Source organism: Oreochromis niloticus, linkage group LG2 (assembly GCF_001858045.2).
Source record: "Oreochromis niloticus isolate F11D_XX linkage group LG2, O_niloticus_UMD_NMBU, whole genome shotgun sequence".
NCBI lineage: Eukaryota > Metazoa > Chordata > Actinopteri > Cichliformes > Cichlidae > Oreochromis > Oreochromis niloticus.
In genome coordinates this window covers 34179997-34199786 of record NC_031966.2, presented here as the reverse complement: position 1 = coordinate 34199786, position 19790 = coordinate 34179997, and the positions used below count along the sequence as shown (strand labels likewise).

Below are 19790 nucleotides of genomic sequence, written 5' to 3'. Positions count from 1 at the left end.
AAGCCAACTATTATCCTCTATCTGGCGGTGTGCTTAATTAGCATAACCAACTTGCCCGATGGGCGGTGCTTTCCCTGCTACAGATAGGTTCAAGCGAAAGCCCCGTCCACTCACACTATCTCCAGAGTTAAAACAGACGCACCGTCGGTGGTTAACGCCGGCGCTGATTGGCTAACACCCTTTCACGTTTAGAGAGATTGTCAGTCAGCTGGAGCTCAAGTAAAACAACACAGTACTTGTTTTTATCTTTCAGAGGCATTTGAACTGGAGACATTTTTTTTCTCACAGCGTTTATGGTACTTTTAATCCATTACTAAACGCCCTGTGGAACATTCTTTTACAGAGCGAAAAGCGGGAATGTAGCGGTGTTATCGTCCACCCCCATTTTTAACGATAGGTGAGTAAGCTAACGTTAGCTGATGTTAAATTGCTTAATTAGCACGCGAGCTAGTTAGCCGCCTGTTGCAGTTAGCTTGGCAGCCAAATAAGACAGAAGTTCGAGGTTGCTTGACTCTTCCTTGTATTTTATGATGTTTTCGTCCTCGTTTTAAAGCAGGTAACAGCAACTCATGCTGGCTTTCTAGCGTAGCTTCTTGCTAGCGTAGATTGTAAACGACAGTCGGTGAGCTACCCTTCCACCGAAAGTGTCTCCAAGGTGACGGTGGTTGTTTCTCCATTCATTTACTCCCCTGCTCTCTCCCTCTCTCTGCTTTCTGATAGCGCCTGACGCCTTTTCCCAGGAGAAGCCCGGTGTCCTGTTTTGTTGTCTGGAGCGCCGTATTGTGGCTGAGAAAGCTCTCGGGGATCCGTGATTGTTGCTGCCAGGCGGGCCGACGCTAGGAGCGTGGGGGAACATAGCGGCGTGTGTCTGGTGAGGAGATGTCAGAGCGGGGATGCCTCTTTTTGGAGACAGTGTTGTAGGCGAGGGTATACACGAGTGTACACAGTATACCTCCCGCTGGGACTTGGCGTGCAGACCAGCGGAGCGACGTTTCAGCATAACTAGCAGTGACACATATATGGATGGTGGGGTCGCAGTATGCCCACCCCCTCGAGTACCACTACATCACCGGCTGGAGGGAGAAGCAGTATCGGGGGAGAGGAAGAGGGGCCCATGTCCGCCGCTTCTACCTCCTCCATCGGCTCATCTTTCCGGTTCGTCCCAGCCTTCTGCCTGGGCGTGGTGGCAGCAGTAGTATTTCAGCTGGCATGGGGGGGCCTGTCTCTCACCTCGTTCTTCTTAAAGCTCTTCATCTATGTGTCATTCGCCCTCCTGTGTTTCCTGGCTGGGAGCTTTGCCCTGCTGGTCAGGAAGAGTCCTCTCAAAGTCAGCTGCTTTAACCGGAGCAGGAGGCAGCCTTCTGAATGGCTGGAGTTCTTCAACAAGCTCATGGTAAGCAGACCGCTTGTTCAAACTCATTAAGGGACATGCAGCACACCTTCAGGAACACACAAACTGTAGCTCTGTGCGACATCTCATTAGGATCACACTGTGTCTCATCAGAAAACATTCTCTACTGCTGACACGTGCAGACTTATATCTAAGGGCTTTTCGCACACTCTGCGTTATTGACAAACCACACCTGTTGAGCGTCTGTTTTCCATTTTGCCTCCTGTTTTGGCCCTCTCAACCATTTCACCCTCCTCTCGTTCCCTGCCCCAATTATTTTCCTTCCACCTCAGCATTTGTACCCTCTGTCTCTCTGATGATGTCTCCCTGCTCTTTTATCCTTGCTGTGTTCTATAATAGATGAGGTACAGTCATTCTTCTGGATTTAGCCTGATTCGCCACACTGAGCACACGCATACACACAACAAATGGTAATTTATTCTTTAAGGAAAGCCTTTGGGTGTTTGCAGCCGGTTGGTGGCATCCCTCAGCCCAGCGGCTGCCTTTCATTTGTGTTGTTTGCTGTTCTGTGGCTCTTATGACTTATTGATGTTGACAGTGGATGAGTATTGTCACAAACATTAGTCTGAGTGACATGTTTCACGAGCTGTGACCAGTTTAGGCTGCTTCATTTGTCATGATTTTAGGCCTATTAGACGCGCAGTTCTCAGTCCTAGCTCTTCTCTCTCCTTGTATTTCCTGTTTTTATGTTGTTCCTTAACTGGAATTGCCTGTTTGGCTACTTTTCAGGGTCGCTTCTTGGTGCCAGTTCAGGAGTCGAGCCAGAGCAGGAGAGTGGTGGTGTCGCACAATGTGGACAAAGCCCTGAAGGAAGGTAATTAGTCACCTGTTTTGTGGCACATTTATGTGAATACATAAGGAGCTATTGATGTGTGAGGAGATTTTGATATTCTACCAATTGCTTTTTCTGTTTCTGGCACTTTTGTGGCATCCTGTCTTTATAGAGTAAAATGTGTGAGCGAATCAGGATTCTGAAATTGGATCATATGACAGTCAGATGTGTAAGATCACTTGAGAGTCAAGTGTGGTCATTTTTTGAAAGGCTTTAAATTGGCTATCAGAGAAGAGTAAGATTTTCATTGATTATTCATGCTAGTTTTTTGAAGGACTTCAGAAGCAAACACAAATGTGTCTTCCTCTAAATTTCAGTTTCAGTTATTTCATTGTTTGAATTTCAAGTAAAAAAAGTTCAAAATTCCATAAAAGGACTTTTCCTTTAACAGTTATGCTCTTTTCAAGCTCTGCATTTTTTTTGTTTTGTTTGTGGACTCTACTGTAGTAGCTTATCTTACACTTGGCCTTGGTCTAGCCCCTCAGTTCATAACACTGTCTGAAACAGTGTTATGAACCGTCCATTAATGCTACTGATTGGCTGCCACTCTCAAACAAAAGACATGAACAGCAGCTGTGGTCATAAACTTTGAGATGACCTTAATAAGGACATCCATTCTGACTGGTGTCATTCAGAATTTTTAAAATGTAGTACCTTACAGGGTCAACACTGTCATCGAATTAGACATATTTTGGTGGCATTACAACACACTGTATAACATTGCACTTTGACACTGGTGATTCACAAGGATAGCCATGTTGATTTGTATTGTGGCGTGCTCTGTTCTGAAAATAACTTTGCTTTTTTTCATATTGAAAACTCGAAGCTTACACAGCAGTAAAATCTGTTTTTCACTCTCAGTAGTATTAGGAGACCCTTCCTGAAATGACTGACTGATGGAAAAAGTTTCAACTTCTGTTTTTGACAAAATTGCTGACTGATGGAGCTCTGCTTCTGTCATCCACCATGACCTGTCACCCATCTCTCCCACACATTAAACCAGTAGAACGCTAAAGGCGCGTACACACTGGGAGCCACAAACAGACACTCGCGCACCTATGCACGCTCAGTAGATGAGTGTGTGTGCCTGCCAAGTAACAGATGGCTCCAGGATTTAAACCGAGGGTGTGTGTGTTTGCACATCCTTCTGTGTGTTTTTAAAAAAAGGTCCTTTGGTTGTTGTGTGATACAAGTTTATGATATTATTAGCTTTATAATCAAGATGTGCTGTGTCCGTGAACCGATGCCTTGATGTATCTTGATGTGTTTTGTGGGATTCTTTAGAGTGATGCATTTAAAGCAAGCAGAGTACTTATATTCTAGTTAGAACCTTTCCAGAGGAGCTTACTGTGATTGCTCAACACAAAATACCTGCTGAACTGTGTCTCATTTATTTTATTTATTTATTTTAACTGAGATGAAGAAGTAGTGTAAGAGCATAATGTTGTTTGAAGTGGAAACTGAGAAATGGAGCAAATCCACTTGTGCAAGATTGGTCTTTATCTGTTATTAGAGTGCATTCATCCCCCCTCTTCATCTGTTTTCTAAAGCACTGATTCTGGTCAGTTCCAGTGCCTAAAGGCTGCACACTGAACGGATGCATTTTGGTTACAGCAGTAACTCATTGTCACATATAGGTTGTAGGGTCGCTTAACTTGCATGTCTCTGGTTAAAGGGAAAAACCCCAAGAAGGTGACAAAGTATGTGCTTTACAGTCGTTCCTTACAAGACGGCTGTTGGTCATGTCCTTTGTGAGATATTAGGGTGCTTCTCCTCCAGATCAGATGTTGATAATGTGCTGTATGTAATTTACAGAGGGTTAGCTTGGATCACTGCATACACTTCAAAGTCAGAGAGACTGCATTTAGTTAAAAGATCAAAACAGAACAACTGGTTTGGTTCACACATTAAAACTGAATTTCACAGAGAAGGGGACGTGCCACACTGTTCTTCAAAGCAAAACTCGATCAGTATGCAGTTATTCAAGTGATAATGTTAATTTAATTTTTACAGTTGAATTCATTTTTTCTTGTATATGTAGCACTGTTTAGAATACTGGACGAGCTGCTCATGTTTAGATTGCATCTGTTTTTTGTTTTTTGTTTTCTGTGATTTTGCTTTTTGTGCAGTTTGTAAGTTAAAGATTTGACCAGTAAAATCTGGTTTTCAGCGGCTAGTTAAAGCAGACCGCTCACTGTTAAGCTATGGTGTTCCCAGGGTTAAAATTAACCTTCCAGTTGCAGCCGTCTGTGTGGAGTCTGGGTGTTATTTATATATTTCTGTCAGTTTTCTCCAGGTGCTGTAGTTTCCTGCTACATTCTTCCTGTAGTTACATCATTTGAAATTGAGGGATTGCCAGTGATTTTTTTTTTTTTTTTTTTTTGTGTGTATCTAAGGGTCTTTATGAGTCAGCTCTGTGATGGGGTGGTGACGTTTCCAGTTACAGCTTTCCCCTCACAGAATGAATGCTGGGATAAGCTCTCGGGGGGAGGGCTGGGGACAGTTTACGGAAAAGTGGGCACAGAAAGTAGATGATGGAAAGTGTGAACCACCCTCCAGCTTTCATAAGCTGCACCTGGGCTTTGGGGAAATGAAACTCGATGCACCCGTTGCTTTCTTCAGTGGCTCATTGAAAACAGAGTTTAGACAGCGTTTTTTGTGCATCAAAAGCTTGAAATGTAAAAAAAACCATTTGGTGTTACTGTCAGAAGAGTACTGACTGCAGCTGTTTGTCTATTCTAACAAAAACTGCATTTAGATTTTCTTTCGCTCTCTCCGCAGTGTTTGACTATGCCTACAGAGACTATATCCTGTCCTGGTACATTCCTTTGAGTCATGATGAAGGCCAGTTGTACTCCATGCTGTCAGAGGACTGGTGGCAGATGATTGGGCAGTTGAGATCCAGGCTTGCTGAGATTGACCTCGTCAACGTAGTGTGTTATGACAGCATCCGGATTCTACACACACACTTCACCGACCTCAAAGCTGCATCTGCAAGGTGTACTAGCACACACTCTTTAATTATATGAAGTTCTCCCACAGTATTCATCACCTGCAAATCAAGGATGGGAAAGCTAGTCAAATAATGTGTTACTGTCGGAGCCGCTGAGCCTCTAACAGCTTTCTTTGCACAGAGGTATGACTCACAGTTGTTTATCAGGAAATATGTTCCATCTTTGATTTGTTACTGAAAAGATTTCCCTTCCCACCAGTGTCCATACCTAGTACCATAATTTTATGTACACAGATGGTGTGAAATTGCTGCAATTTGGACCAGCGTAACAGCATTAAAATCCCCCTTCAGTGTGTGCCAGGTACACTATCACACAGGCATGTGCAGGAAAAAGAGCAGGCAGAGCGATGATTCACACATCATCTGGTTTTATTATCTTGGCCAGTCAGACGAGACTTATGATTTGATTGCACTGCAGTGATGTCTGGCCTGCCTAATTTCTAATCGTTTGGGAACAATGTAGCAGCAGCAGCGTGTCTTTAGAAGCAAAAACTGCGAGCTGAACACTGCTGAAGTATGAATAACAGAGGCAGCGAAGCTTTAGCTCTCATAATATAATATGACATCTAAGCTGTGACAGAATAACACTTCACAGCAGCTCCGTCTCTTTGTGTTTCTGTCTTTGTCTCTGAATCTGTGTCTTGTGTGTGTGTGTGTGTGTGTGTGTGTGTGTGTGTGTGTGTGTGTGTCCAGACCAGAGGAAGTGGCTCGGCCGTTTCCTCTCCATCCCTGTTTGGTCAGTCCGGAATCGGAGCTGGCCTTCCTCCGCTGTGTAGCCAGAATACTACTGCTGTGTTTGCTGCCACAAAAGGATGCCAAGTCGCACACACTACGCTGCTGTCTCACTGAAGTCATCACTACTAAAGGTACATAACTTCCTTGGGGATTAAAAAAGTATTCTGATTCTAATTGGTCGTGGTCACAAACTGTGAAGTCACATATATTCATTATTGTTGTCAAAGAATAATATGTTCTGTTTTAATGTACCTTTTATGAGTCATTGCTTTTTTTTGTCTTATGGATTGTTATTACAAGTAGCACAGTCCTTGAGTGTTTATATCTTTATTTTGGCTCTACTCAAAGTCATTAAACACAAGAGTAGTTGAAACTGCTCCACAGTGCAGACATGGTGATGAAATGTCCACCATCCTCTTGGTGGACTCCTGCCTTACATAACACAGACCGTTTGTCAGTGTCACACTCCCATAATTGGGGAATTAAACATACACTGTGAATGGATTTCATTTGAATAGAATGAAACTTTACTCAACACATTAGGACACAATTCATGATAAGCACAGTTGTAATTAAAAACACAAATGGTGTCTCATTTCCTCTAGTTGTTTAATAGTTGCACCTGCTCAGTGAAAGATGTAACACTGAGAGGTGTTGTTGACATAGATGCATAATACTCGCAGCTCTTCAGGTGTTTGATAAATGTCTACCAAGAATAAATATACAATATTCTGCTGAATAGTTTTACTCTTTAATATACAGTACTATGTAGAACTCTTGAGTTCTTTCGTTTCTTTTTATTTTGCCAGGAAAATAAGAAACAGGTGCAGCGATTTATTGAGTCATATCCAAGCATACATGTGAATACAATAATATAAGGCAAAACCAGTCTGTACAATTCTCACTAGCTTGAAAGTCAATATTTGTATGATCACCTTTATTCTTCAGCACAGGCTGGTGTAGTTCTCCAGGCTTGAAGGGCATTCAAGCCATTTAAGGTCTTCTTTGGGTGTTGGCTGTCTTTTGTTCGTTTCGATGATCTCACACTGCCTCGGTAATGTTGAGGTGCTCTGCGGAGGCCAGTCTGTGGCTGATGGTGTTCCAGTGTGTTCCCTTTTTTTGATATCCAAGCATGGTTTTACTGCATTGGTAAAATCATCACTCCATTATCACTTACTCCTGCCACTGATCTTTTCTCCCTGTTCCCATTCCTTAAGAATGACTTCTTTACAGTCAGCCTTCCGAGACCATTTCTGGTGACGTTTGAACAAACGGTAGCTGCAGTATCGGCTGCAGGGTCAGATGCATTTCTCAGGTCCTGTGTCTTTGCTGGTTTTTGCCTATTACATGACTTTCACTTACTCTCCATCTGCTTGCTTTTTATGCCTGTGACTTCTTCTTTTGTCCTCGACTTGGCCAGTTTCCTCATTTTCTTTTTCCCTTATTTTAAACCATGTACATGTCATATCTTGACAAGGTTTACAAGATCGCCTTGTTGGTGCATTTTCTGCCAGTCAAACTGTCCTACCGTTGGCATTTTTATTAGATTTGACTAAAGAAATTGGAACAAATATTATTGTGACAGGCTTTTAGCAACAAAGCGCCTGTCCAGTCTTTGTGCCTTCCTCACTGATACGTCCTTGAATAAAGGCCAGGGGATGAGGGGAGTAACAATAGTGAAAATAACAATTTTCTTAAAAAGGATTCAACTCAGAGAGACGATTAAATAGCCAAAGGAAAAGGCTTTGCTGCCAGCAGCCACGAGCTGCTCACTAGTAGCTCCACCATTAATTTCAGTCCAAACTCAGGCAAAGCACTTCACTACAGCTCATCACTCTCAGGCTGGCACACACTGAGTCCGAGCAACTCCACACCAGATCTTTTTATAGTGTTGGATGATGATTTGTGAGCAGAGCATGCTCCACCCTGGTGGCTCCTCAGAGGAAAACGTGTGGCAGCTGCAGGCAGGGATGTAACAAAATATAACAAATGACGAGTGGCTCACAACCTTTGGACACTACTGCATGTTATAAATAATTTAATTGTCATGTAATTATTGAGCATTGCAAAATGTACTTTTAGCTGTTGTAACAGCACTGACTCATAAGGGAAGTGTGGCAGTGAAGCAAGGAGAGGAAAACGGAATACAGGAAAATACAGAATGCTTTTTCTTCTTGTCCTGCATTGCAGCAGAGCGCAGTGATTACCACACTGTTACTGCTGCACTTGGCTCTTGTTTCCAGAGTACACGTTGGTTTGCATGGTGTGAAACAAATGTGCAATTTTGCTGGCCTGACACATGAATCAATGGTCTTTTGTTATTTGTTTTGCTGCATGTTTGAGCTGTTCTGGGAAATTTACCTGCTGATAAACCGGAAAACTTCAAAAATGTTGGAATTCAACTAAGAAAAACTGGAATCTTACAAACTCTGTGGTCATCCTTTCCTCTTGAGCAGGTGTGTTGTCAGTGTTGTTTTGAATGCAGCTGTTGTCTTCAGGGGTATTGATTACATCTGTGTTCCTACTGTGAGAAGGAACAGATGAAATGATAGAGTCATAAGAAAATGTGTGTTATCTTGATGTCTAGCTGCTGCTCTGTTTCTAGAACTGCATTCCCCCATTTCCCACACCGAGAATCATTTAGATCAGTGTCCCATTTTATTATGCATCACAGAAATCTGTGGTTCTAACTTCATCAAGAGCATTCGTCCTTCCTTTTTACGTCAACGTATTTTTATCTTTGTGTGTGTTCTCCAGTTCTGAAGCCGTTGGTAGAGGTACTCAGCGATCCAGATTCCATAAACAGGATGTTGTTGTCTCAGCTGGAAAAGAGGGAGCAGCAGGCTGAGCAGCAGAAGAAAGCCTACACCTACGCTGCCTCCTATGAAGACTTTATCAAACTGATATCAACGTCTACTGATGTCAATTTCCTCAAGCAACTCAGGCATGACAGTGACAACATGCGCACACACGCGCACACACGCGCACACACGCGCGCACACACGCGCGCGCGCACACACACACACACACACACACACACACACACACACAGACACACAGACACACAGTAGATACCTCATTTAAGTAGGCTATCCTGTACCTACATAGAGTCCAATTAAACAAACCACGTGTGTCCTTGTATACATAATGACAAACATGTTAACCAGGCAGTCTTAACCACCAAATCTGTTTGCTGCTCAGGGGTTACCATGGGAACAGACGATGTCTCTGCAGCAATATCCTTGATCTAAATGCGGGGTAGACATGATACTGCTATATTGTCTCGTTAGTTTGAGAAATTGTGGCTCAGTACTGGCTTCTTTCTGAAATATTTATTCTTTTTGTTTGTTTTGATTTATTTTGGCCTCGTCACTTTCCATACTATATTTCCATCTCTCTTTGACGTAATTCATCTAAGGCCACTCATTTTGATTTCAGGAAACAATAATTGTATTTGTCTCCCGTCTTTCCTCCTTTGTAGGTATCAGATCGTGGTAGAGATTATTCATGCCACCACCATCAGCAGCCTGCCTCAGCTCAAGAAGCAGAAAGGTACAGACAGCACTACAGTTTTCTGCATGAGACGATGGCTTTGTTTACCAAGACATCACTATTTAAAACCTCAAAAGTATGGCAGCGTTTCAGTTCACGTTCACTGCCCCTAAAAAGCTAGCTAGTATGCAATATAGGCATTTATTCATAGAAGTAAACAACAAGAGTACAGTCACAATTCTGCTTGTTTTGCAACAATATGCAGAGAAGTGATGTGAACTTTTATCTGTCAGACACTTGCAATATTGCCTGAGTTCAGCCTCGTGTCAAAGACGAGGCTGAACTCAGGAAGTGACATTTAAAGCAGAATGTGAAAGTGATGGTTCTGGACAGCTGTGTGAGCTTCTGCTCAGGAAATGATGTGAGCGTGGTTATGACATCACCAGAGCGACTTCAGTAGTGAATGTGCTACAGCAAAGGCTGATGGGAATACATCATTAGTGTTGCAGGTGGCTGGCTCTGAAGGAAAGTATTGGCACATGTAAAAGTTTGAAACGGATGGACACACAGCACCAGATGATACAGATTTACAAACAAAACAAGGGAATGAGTGGATTTGAACTGCCCTGCAGTGCAGCGCCTAATTTTTATTCTCATTGATTGGGGGGGGAACGGTCCATAATCTGTCTCCATGTGCACGTTTAAACACTATCCTGTCTATACTGTGTGGTCCTGCTGGACTACACTACAATTTCTGGACCAGCACTTTTCAATTTGCTTTTGGGGATTTTGGAGACCCAGTACTGGTTTCTGTTTGCACAGGCCGTTTGTTGTTATGGTAAATGGACTGGTTCTTATATAGCGCTTTTCTACTCTTCTGAGCACTCAAAGCGCTTTACACAACTTGTGCATTCACCCATTCACACAAGCACATTTGTCTAAGTGCTTCTTTTAGCTAACATTCACACACATTCATACTCTGATGGATGCATCGGAGAGCGATTTGGGGTTAGTATCTTGCCCAAGGATATTTGGCATGCAGACTAGGGGAAGCCAGGAATCGAACCACCAACCTTCCGATCAGTAGGTGACCTGCTCTACCACCTGGTAGACTCTTGCACAGTACCTGTTCAGCAGTGAATGAATTCATGAGTACATTTAAAGGCCAGTCGGCTGTAGAAACTGCAAGTGCGTTCACATGCTGCATCTGAAAATCAATGACCAATAAAGTTCACTTGCTGTTGTGCTTGGCTTGAAGCACATTTTCATGGAATCAGGCCATCGGTATGTATCAGCTTTATCCCGATAGTTCAGTGGCTCCACATCAGGTGATTGTGCGCCTTTGTGTTATTATGTGGCCAGAACTTGCTCAGACAGGCTTTCCCTCTCCCTTAGAGAAAAAAGGTAAAGAGTCAGCAGCCATGAAGGCCGACCTGCTGAGAGCCAGAGATATGAAAAGATATATCAATCAGCTGACTGTTGCTAAGAAACAATGTGAAAAAAGGATCCGCCTCCTTGGAGGGCCAAACTATGAGAACAGTGAGGAAGGAGGGGCCGATGACAACGATGAGCCTCAAAGCCAGAAGGTAACTAAAATATAATGTAACTGATGCGGTCTCTCTTTATTTCCTGTAAGGTGTGAAATTACTTTGGTTCTTTTTAAAAATTCTTTCCCCTTATGCAGATTCTCCAGTTTGATGACATCCTGTGTAATCCAAGTTACAGGGATCATTTCAGAGTTTACATGGAGAGAGTAGATAAGAGAGCTCTGATAAGCTTCTGGGAACTGGTGGAAACACTGAAAACTGCCAACAAGGTAACCACTACACACATTCTAGAGATTTTTACCCCAACACTGCTCAAAGTAAAGACGGCTTATTAGGCTTCCTGTTTGAAGTTACTTGTTTCATTGTCAGGAGCTCAAGAGGTGTGACGAGGAGATAGCATTCATACTGAGATGTACACAAAAGTAGAAAATGGGAGTGCTTGATGACAAAAGGGAAAACTTTATTCATTTTATCAAATGCTTTGGTGCAGCTTGTTAGTTCATCTACCGTCTGAAACAAGCTATTTTCACTCCTCTCCATTTAACACCACTGATGTGACCAAAATTAGGATGTCCACTTGCATTCTCACCACATAAAGACTTAAGGGTAGAAATAAGAAAAACAGAAACTTGCGATTTTTGCTCAAAGGGATTACATTAATTCAGTTTTATTTAAATAGTGTCAAATCACATTTGCCTGTTGAGAAAACCCCAACGATCAAATGACCCCCCCCCCCCCCCCCCCCCCCGTGAGCAAGCACTCAGCGATAGTGGGAAGGAAAAACTCCCTTTTAACAGGAAGAAATCAGGCAGAATCAGACTCTGGTGGGGGCAGCCATCTGCCGTGACCGGTTGAGGGTGAGGGGAGGAAGACAGGACGTGTTAGTGATCCAGAGATTAATACTAACTAATGATAAATGCAGAGCTATGTATAAACACAGTGAGTGGAGAAAAAAAGGTGAGTGAAGAAGTAAGATAATTTTATTCAGATTATTTGTTATTCAAAACTTTGGTCATGAGCATCAGCCATTGTAACAGTTTGTGAATATATAATTAAAAAAAGAAAAGGGAAGCAAAAAATGTTGAAAACGGTGAGAAAAGTATGTGAGAAAATAATTTTTGTTGTGTTGGACAGAATGAGGTGCCCCAAATTGTTGGGGAAATTTACCAAAAGTTCTTTGTGGAGAGCAGAGACATTCCAGTGGAGAAGTTTCTTCTGAAAGAGATCCAGCAGAGTTTGGTGGGGAACAGAGGAACACAAGTCTTTGTTAAACTACAAGAACAGGTATGTGCTGCTCTGCTTAGCCAGCTGCAGCTACATCTAGCTACAGCAGCTGACGGTGGATGTCTTGAAAATCTCAAAAGAAAGCTGTTGAACTTCGATCATTAAAAGCGTGTGTAACAGTGGAAACTTGTGTTTCTCTCACACATGCCTCAGGTTGCTGAGACAATGAGAGAGCGTTACTATCCCTCCTTCCTGGTGTCCGACCTCTACGATAGGCTGATCAGACGAGACGACCATCACAGCCAATCGCGGTGTAGCCCGGAGGAAAAGGGAGAAGGGGTGAGACACATTCATACGCAAATGACACACATGCATACACTTCTACATGAATGTGTTTAACACTTGTTTTTCTTTGTGAGTCTTGATGCCTATTTCTTTGTATCCTCTGTGAAGTGCCAGGGTCTAGATACAGGAGAGGAGGTGTGTGACGAGGGCAGTAAAGGAATCAATGAGCAGGCCAGCTATGCTGCTACTAAACTACGCCAGCTCTATGACAAACTGGAGTACAAGCGACAAGCCCTGGGCTCAATCCAGAATGCACCCAAACCAGACAAGAAGGTAACAAAATATAGGTCAATGTGCTAAATACAGTCTGTTGGATCACTTCAGTATTGAGTATCGGGATGTTGGAATGAAGTGGAACCAATTGCAGGATGTCTGATTGGCTTAAAATCCCATTCATCTGATGTGGTCCCTGTTAGGATCTACAGATGTGTGACAACTTTAATGTAGTGCTTTGAAAACACCTCTTAATGCAAAGACTTTTACTGTGGTTCAGCATAATGCCATCTTACTGTAACTCGCGTGCTTATCTGCCTCTGGTGTGTGCTTTGCAGATAGTAAGCAAACTAAAAGAAGAAATAGGAGCCATGGAAAAAGAACACAGCGAACTTCAGCAACACATCACAAGGACCGACTGGTGGTGTGAAAACCTGGGGAACTGGAGGGCTACGATAACTACAGCTGAGGTAAAAGGAAACAACGAACCTGAGTGTAGAAACAAATGATGCACTCACCTAAACAGTTTACAGCAGTCTGCAAGCATGCCCTTCATGCTTTATGCTCTTGCACAGAAGAAACAGAAATGAGCCACACAGCACAGATAATGAAATACTCAGCATACTTTATGCTTTAGTATAGAAAATAGATTGGACAACACATACATTTGTATAGCTCAAGCACATTTCTATTCTTTATCTATACAGGATTAGATTCACTAAACTTCATGCAGCAATCACAGAAATGGCCCAGTGGGAGTGGAAACTGCTGTGGTTGATCTACCAACAGTGCACATGAAATTCATAGAAGAACAGAAATCATCATTTACAGTCAGATCGTGTGTGTGTGTGAGAAAATATTACTGTTACTTTGATGTGTGTAGAAGCATATATTTTTCTTTCTTTCTTTAGTTTTTCACCAGGCTGCATGTTTTTATCAAAAGTCAGTGTTAAACATTGTAACTTTTGGATGTTAATCAAACACACTTCAGGTTTGCCTGAGTGCCTCGTCCTTCAAAACTCTTACAAATAACATGCACTAAGGCCAGCCCTAACACTGCACTATGTTAATGAATATTGACAGTAGCTTTATAATGCTAAAAGATTGTTTTTCCAGCTGTCATTAAATCTGACCCTAGTCATTCACATTACATTCATTTTGGTCTTTCGTGTACTTACGTGTGTATATGCTTTTTAAATTTATACTAAATTATAAAAATATATTGTTACAATGAAGGACCCGACAACAGCAGCGTTGCAGTTTAACACGTCCTTTATTGACTGACTTCCCCACATGCGCAGCCTTCTGCCCTGCTCCTGTAGCACACAACACCGCCCTCTCCTCCGGTCCTGGCAACATCTTTAACAGGGGAGACATCATTAGATGATCAGGGTCAGGTGTGTCAGCCTCCCCTGACAGTACACTCTGAACTCCACTGCTCCACCCGTCCCCTGCAGCTGAGCCACAAACCACACCCCACCACATATATATTAATGTGCCTAAATAAAGAATATCCAGGTTGTGTCAAAAAGAATCCTCTGATTTCAAAGAGTTTAATTTCAAGGCCACTCACCGATAACGACTGAATCACGCACTGTTAAAAAGAGAGGATCTGTGAGCAGCATAAAACTTTACATTCAGCTTTTATATTCTTTACTTTAAAAAAATGTCACCTTTTGATATCAGATTCTTTTTCATACGCCCTGTATGGATACTACATCTGTTTGTTTGGGTTTTTTTTTTGTAAATTCCCAAGTAAGCTCTCTCCAGAGTAAGGAGGTGGTGGTTTATTGTGTATGTTTGTGTGTATTTCAGGCTGCAGAGGAAGGTGGTGAGACTGTAGCTTGTTACAGTGTGTGTGTTAGCCTGGTGGAAGGAGAAGAAACAGCCAACAGTCGCTGGAGCGTCCAGAGGAAACTCACTGAATTCCAAATGTTGCACCGCAAACTCACAGAGGTAACATGGCACCAAAGCTGCACACAGACGTGTCAGCTGCTGCTGCCTCGTTGTTTAAATGCTTCATGTCTCCTGCACAATAAACCAGTAAGGTCAGCAGCTCCCTGTGTAGCACTGAAATGGAAAGACTCGTAACAAAAAAAATAATATGATGATGGATTTACTGCAGCCTACATGCCACAGAAAGCAGAGACTGCTGTTTGCTGGAAGCATTTCCAGTCCTCTGTGTGACTAAATGAGATCACTGTACAGTGATAAATTGGTTTAGATGAAATCTAATATCTGTGACATCTGGAGAGCTGCATGCTTTTAGTCAGTGGATCTGCTCTACTGACTAATTTATGGTTGTAAATGCATTTCTGAATCTAACAAGAGTAAACAGAGTAGCTATTTAAATCAAAAATACACATATTTTGCCTCCTGTTAGTGTAAAATCATCACCTGTTAATGTGTCTCTCCTTCAGTGTTTTCCATCACTGAAGAAGGTCCAGTTACCATCACTCAGTAAGCTTCCCTTCAAATCCATTGACCAGAAGTTTTTGGACAAAAGCAAAACACAACTCAACGCCTTTCTCCAGGTAAACGAGCAGCTGCTGCATCTATATTTTATATCTCTTATCACCTGCTGTGATACATTTACAAATGCTTCACTTTATCTCTACATTGTTAATTATAACACACAAAAACCAGGGCGCTGAATCTCAACCTATTTCAGTCTATGACATGCGTGAGCTCTTTTAATTAAATATTACACTGTAACTAGGTCTGTAACCTTACAAAGTCTGTGCTCACAAAAGCTTCTTCTGCTTATAATCACAGCTGTTGATGATGACCTCAGGTGTGTGTGTGTGTGTGTGTGTGTGTGTGTGTGTGCGTGTGTACGCGTGTGTGTTTTAGCGTCTCCTAACAGATGAGCGGTTGTGCCAGTCAGAGGCTCTCTATGCTTTCCTCAGCCCGTCTCCAGAGCATCTGAAGGTAAGCCATTTCTCATATTTGAATTTTAAAAAGAACAGGGAATAATATATGCTTATTTCCATAAGTGTTTGGACATTTCTTTTTTTAAATTTATTGCCTGTACATAACAACAATGGATCTGAAATAAAGTTAACTCAATGGGTTTAACTGACATATTAGATCATCTTGTAGGTGTTACAGTTTCCCTATTTTTACAGATTCATAAGCGATAAGATTGTACATATGATTATTTTCTTAATTCTTCACGTTTAATGACTACCGGAGGTTTGCATCCCATAGACCTCATGTGATGTTGGATTTTTCTGTCGTCGGCTATAAATTTCAATTTTTATTTTTTCATAAAATAATGAAGAAACAAGCCCCAGCCGGGTGTGAAATTGTTGTCTTGCAATTGTATATTTTATTTAGCGTCTATTAAATGGAAGTGCAGTGACAAAATACTGTAATTCATGAATGTTACAGCAGTTTTTTAATCATTCTTTTTTACCTTAAAGTCCTTATTCCAAATCCACGGTGTGGGTGTACAGTGTGAAATGACAAAAATGTATCACATATTTCCTTTCTTTTCAAAGCCACCACTTTGTCCTGTTTTAATGCTTTTAAAAGTTAAATAACCATTTAACTTCATTAAAACTCAATTTTAAACCCAAAACCAGAAGAAGCATTAGTTTCCTGTATTAGTTAATCAGGTAAAGTTCTCTGACTTGAGTTGTTTGTTACTTGAAATTATGACCCTGTGAATTTAATGAGCGGTAATTACTTACATCAAATATGGGCCATTAAATACAAGGTTATTGCTCTAATTACCACCAGCTTATTGGTGCTCTTTTACGCACGTTTATGGCTTTGTGCAGTGTCAGAGCAGCAACACTGGCAGAGCCGCTTCCTACAAGGGTCACTACTCATTTGACACTGGCATCATTAATGAGGAGACACTGATAACAGGGCCGTGTTTGTGGATTCACAGGGATCCTTTCATGTTTCAGACCTTCCTGATGGTTGTGTTATCTGGATGATTTTGTCCATTGTATGCAGACCATTCTATAGTAATGATATCTTATATAACGTTTGAAGGTGATGTCTATTCAGAAGAAATCCTCTTTCTCACTGGCCTCCTTCCTGGAGAGGTTACCTGGAGATTTTTTCTCCCATACTGAGGTACACACTAATGCACGACAAGTAAAGCAGCATTCCCAGGCTGTCCTGCATCCTCATTTGCATGATGTGCGCTGCGCGTTTTCTTCATAGGAGGATGGCGATGACGACAGTGACTTGTCAGACTACGATGAAACAGACGGGCGGAAAGATGCTCTGGCTGAACCCTGCTTCATGCTCATAGGAGAGATCTTTGAACTCAGAGGAAGTGAGCAGGACACTGTTAGAATTCGCCAACACAAGCGTGTGTAACATCACAAGAGAGTCTGTTTATCTGACCACGTTCCCTCTGTCTGTCTTCCTACTCAGTGTTTAAGTGGGTGAGGAAGACTTTAATTGCACTAGTCCAGGTGACATTTGGACGAACTATCAACAAGTAAGTACTGACAAGTACTCTTTTAGTCAGTGGTCTGGCAGTATTGTTGATCCACAATAAAATATCTCATCTGTAGAGTCCAGATCCAGAGGCTTTGTTAACCTATACAAGGTAGAGAGTGTAACACCTACTGTACATTTACCCGAGATGAAAGTTTTCAGGCCTCTCTCGTGTATTTCAGACAGATCCGGGACACTGTAAACTGGATCTTCTGTGAACAGATGTTGGTGTGCTACATCAGTGTGTTCAGGGACACCTTCTGGCCTGATGGAAAGCTGGCGCCACATATCAAAGCCCGAACGGACTCTGAACGCACTGAGACCAAGGAGCGCGCTCAGCAGAAACTACTTGACAACATCCCAGGTAGCAACACACACACACACACACACACACACACACACAGGCGTGACTTATTGTTATTTCATTTATTATGATGGCACATATTTGCAGTGTAAAAGAAATAAAGAATAAAGTGCTTGATTCAGCATGCTTTTCCTTGTCCACCAGATGCACTCACAAATCTAGTTGGGCAGCAGAATGCCCGCTACGGCATCATCAAGATCTTCAGTGCTCTGCAGGAGGCCAATGCCAATAAGCATCTTCTCTATGTAAGCATGACACACATTTCCAACATCCGCGTTTCATTAAAACCAGATTTCCTAGCAATTTCTTTTTTTCCCCTGTCTCCCTGTGTTTGTTAGGTGTTGATGGAAATGTTACTAAAGGAGCTGTGTCCTGAGCTCAGGGCTGAGGTGGACAGTATCTGAACACATGCATGAAAATGAGGATCGGCTGGTTCGTCTTTCAGGCCTTTCTGTAGCTGACCAATCACAAACTGCCAAGCCAGACAGGGAGAGGGCCATTTGGTTAATCCTCAGACAGAAAGCAAGCTGCGTTGGTCAGAGCTGAGATGCACGCAGACTCTGTTCAAAGAAATTTGCTTTGAACCGGTGAAAAGCTGGCCTGACGCTCTCCTGACAAAGCTGCTGACAGAAGGGTGCATCTCTAAACCTGCGTTTGGACGGGGAGAAACCACAGGGACTTCTTCCTATCTAGACTGCAGTCTGACGAGACTGATCACAGAAGAACAAAGTGTATTTTTGACCTAAGTAACTCACATCTGTGTTTTTCTTTTTTTTTCTTTTAAAAATAATTATAATTCTTTCAATAGCACTGACATTCAGCATCTGTGCCAGAACAGACTGAAATGAAATGTTTTGCTCAAATGTAAATGATGGTGGTTTGGTTGACAACTTCTTTGTTTCATCTTTAATTTTTAGAGCAGATAATCGACTGACTTGACTAAAGACGAGAAAAAAAAAAAAAAAAAGACAGCCGACAGTCAGACTCGCTGTTGCCCTCTAGAGGCGACCGCTGTGAGTCCCAGCCCACGGACCTCTGAACATTCCTTCTACACACAACCTGAGCAACAACACTTGTGTTCTGTGATTCTTGTAATAAGGCTTATAATTGTGCAATATAATGTCATGTAAGTCATTGTGATGATTTTATTTATGATTTATTATTGATAGATTTTTATTTTTACCAAAAATTGTTTAGAGAGCATTTGTATAAGCAATAAATTGCAAACAAAAAGCTGTTGTGACCTTTGTATTTCTTTAAAATATATACACATATACGTACGTGTGTGTGTGTGTGTGTGTGTGTGTGTGTGTGTGTGAAACAAAGACATTTCCTAAGTAGGGTAGGCTGGTGGAATTAACAGCCTGCAAGAGTTGGTTTGTGGTCATTTAATTTTCAATTCTGACATTTTCATGACATTTCAAAAAGTCTTTTTTTTTTTTTTTTTTTTTTTTTAAATCTTTGTGAAGTTAACAACACATGCAAACCTTATTAACTGTCTCCTGGGTTTAAATGGTCTTAAAATGACACACAGATATGCTTAAATACTATTTCTTGCATAATATATCTGAACTCTGAATTTGAGCTATATATCGTACGGTTGCTGTGTAACCTTGGTTCTCTTAGGGGGAGACTATCTATCATATTCCATATCTACGGGGTATGACACCCCCCCCGGTCGTGGTGTGTGGATACTTCTTTAAGACACTCCTATGGGCTCAAAATGTGGTCATAAATATTTTGTACTTGTAAATCAGTTTTGTACTTGTAAATCAGGATTTGTATGTGTAAAAAGAATTTGTGCGTGCGTAAAAAAGATTTGTATGTGTAAAAAAGATTTGTGTGTGGACTTAGCCAAAAAACCCCCTGCAAGTTACAAGTACGAATTTTGACCCTATTTTTCTTCCTGTCATCTGATTGGTCAGTGTCATGTCAATCACAAATGTAACAATCCAATCAGAGAACAGATGGGTTTGGCTGTCGGAGGGGCACTTTTTTGAACTGCAGGTCCTTGAAGGGTAATACAGTTTGAAGCTGGAGGATCTCTATATAAATATCCGATAGCAGTTAGGTCCCCTAACTTTCAGCAGCTGTTGAAAGGATAAAGTTGTGGTATGTCAGTGGTTAGAAATACCATTATTACTTTAGGATTA

At 41.8% G+C, this 19790-nt stretch overlaps 1 protein-coding gene across 3 annotated transcripts; it reads left to right on the top strand.

Annotated features, from left to right (window-relative positions):
- The first annotated feature begins 146 nt into the window (after positions 1–146).
- Positions 147–18870, top strand: snx25 (sorting nexin 25). Of its 3 annotated transcripts, XR_266723.4 has the most exons (23): positions 147–397; positions 721–1393; positions 2141–2225; positions 5025–5241; positions 5950–6122; positions 8749–8935; positions 9473–9543; positions 10879–11069; positions 11168–11299; positions 12165–12314; positions 12468–12593; positions 12708–12872; positions 13151–13282; positions 14628–14768; positions 15233–15346; positions 15666–15743; positions 16818–16901; positions 16992–17106; positions 17208–17274; positions 17456–17637; positions 17782–17882; positions 17976–18383; positions 18555–18870. XR_266723.4 is itself a non-coding variant. In XM_003451798.5 (22 exons), exons 2-22 carry the CDS (start codon positions 1040–1042, stop codon positions 18039–18041), a joined length of 2931 nt encoding a protein of 976 aa, XP_003451846.1. In that variant the 5' UTR covers positions 147–397; positions 721–1039; the 3' UTR covers positions 18042–18752. The 3 variants fall into 3 exon arrangements, 2 of the variants coding, with proteins under 2 accessions (XP_003451846.1, XP_025754255.1); XM_003451798.5 differs by having other exon boundaries at positions 17976–18752; XM_025898470.1 differs by lacking the exon at positions 147–397 and adding an exon at positions 554–622 and having other exon boundaries at positions 17976–18752.
- The last annotated feature ends 920 nt before the right edge of the window (positions 18871–19790 follow it).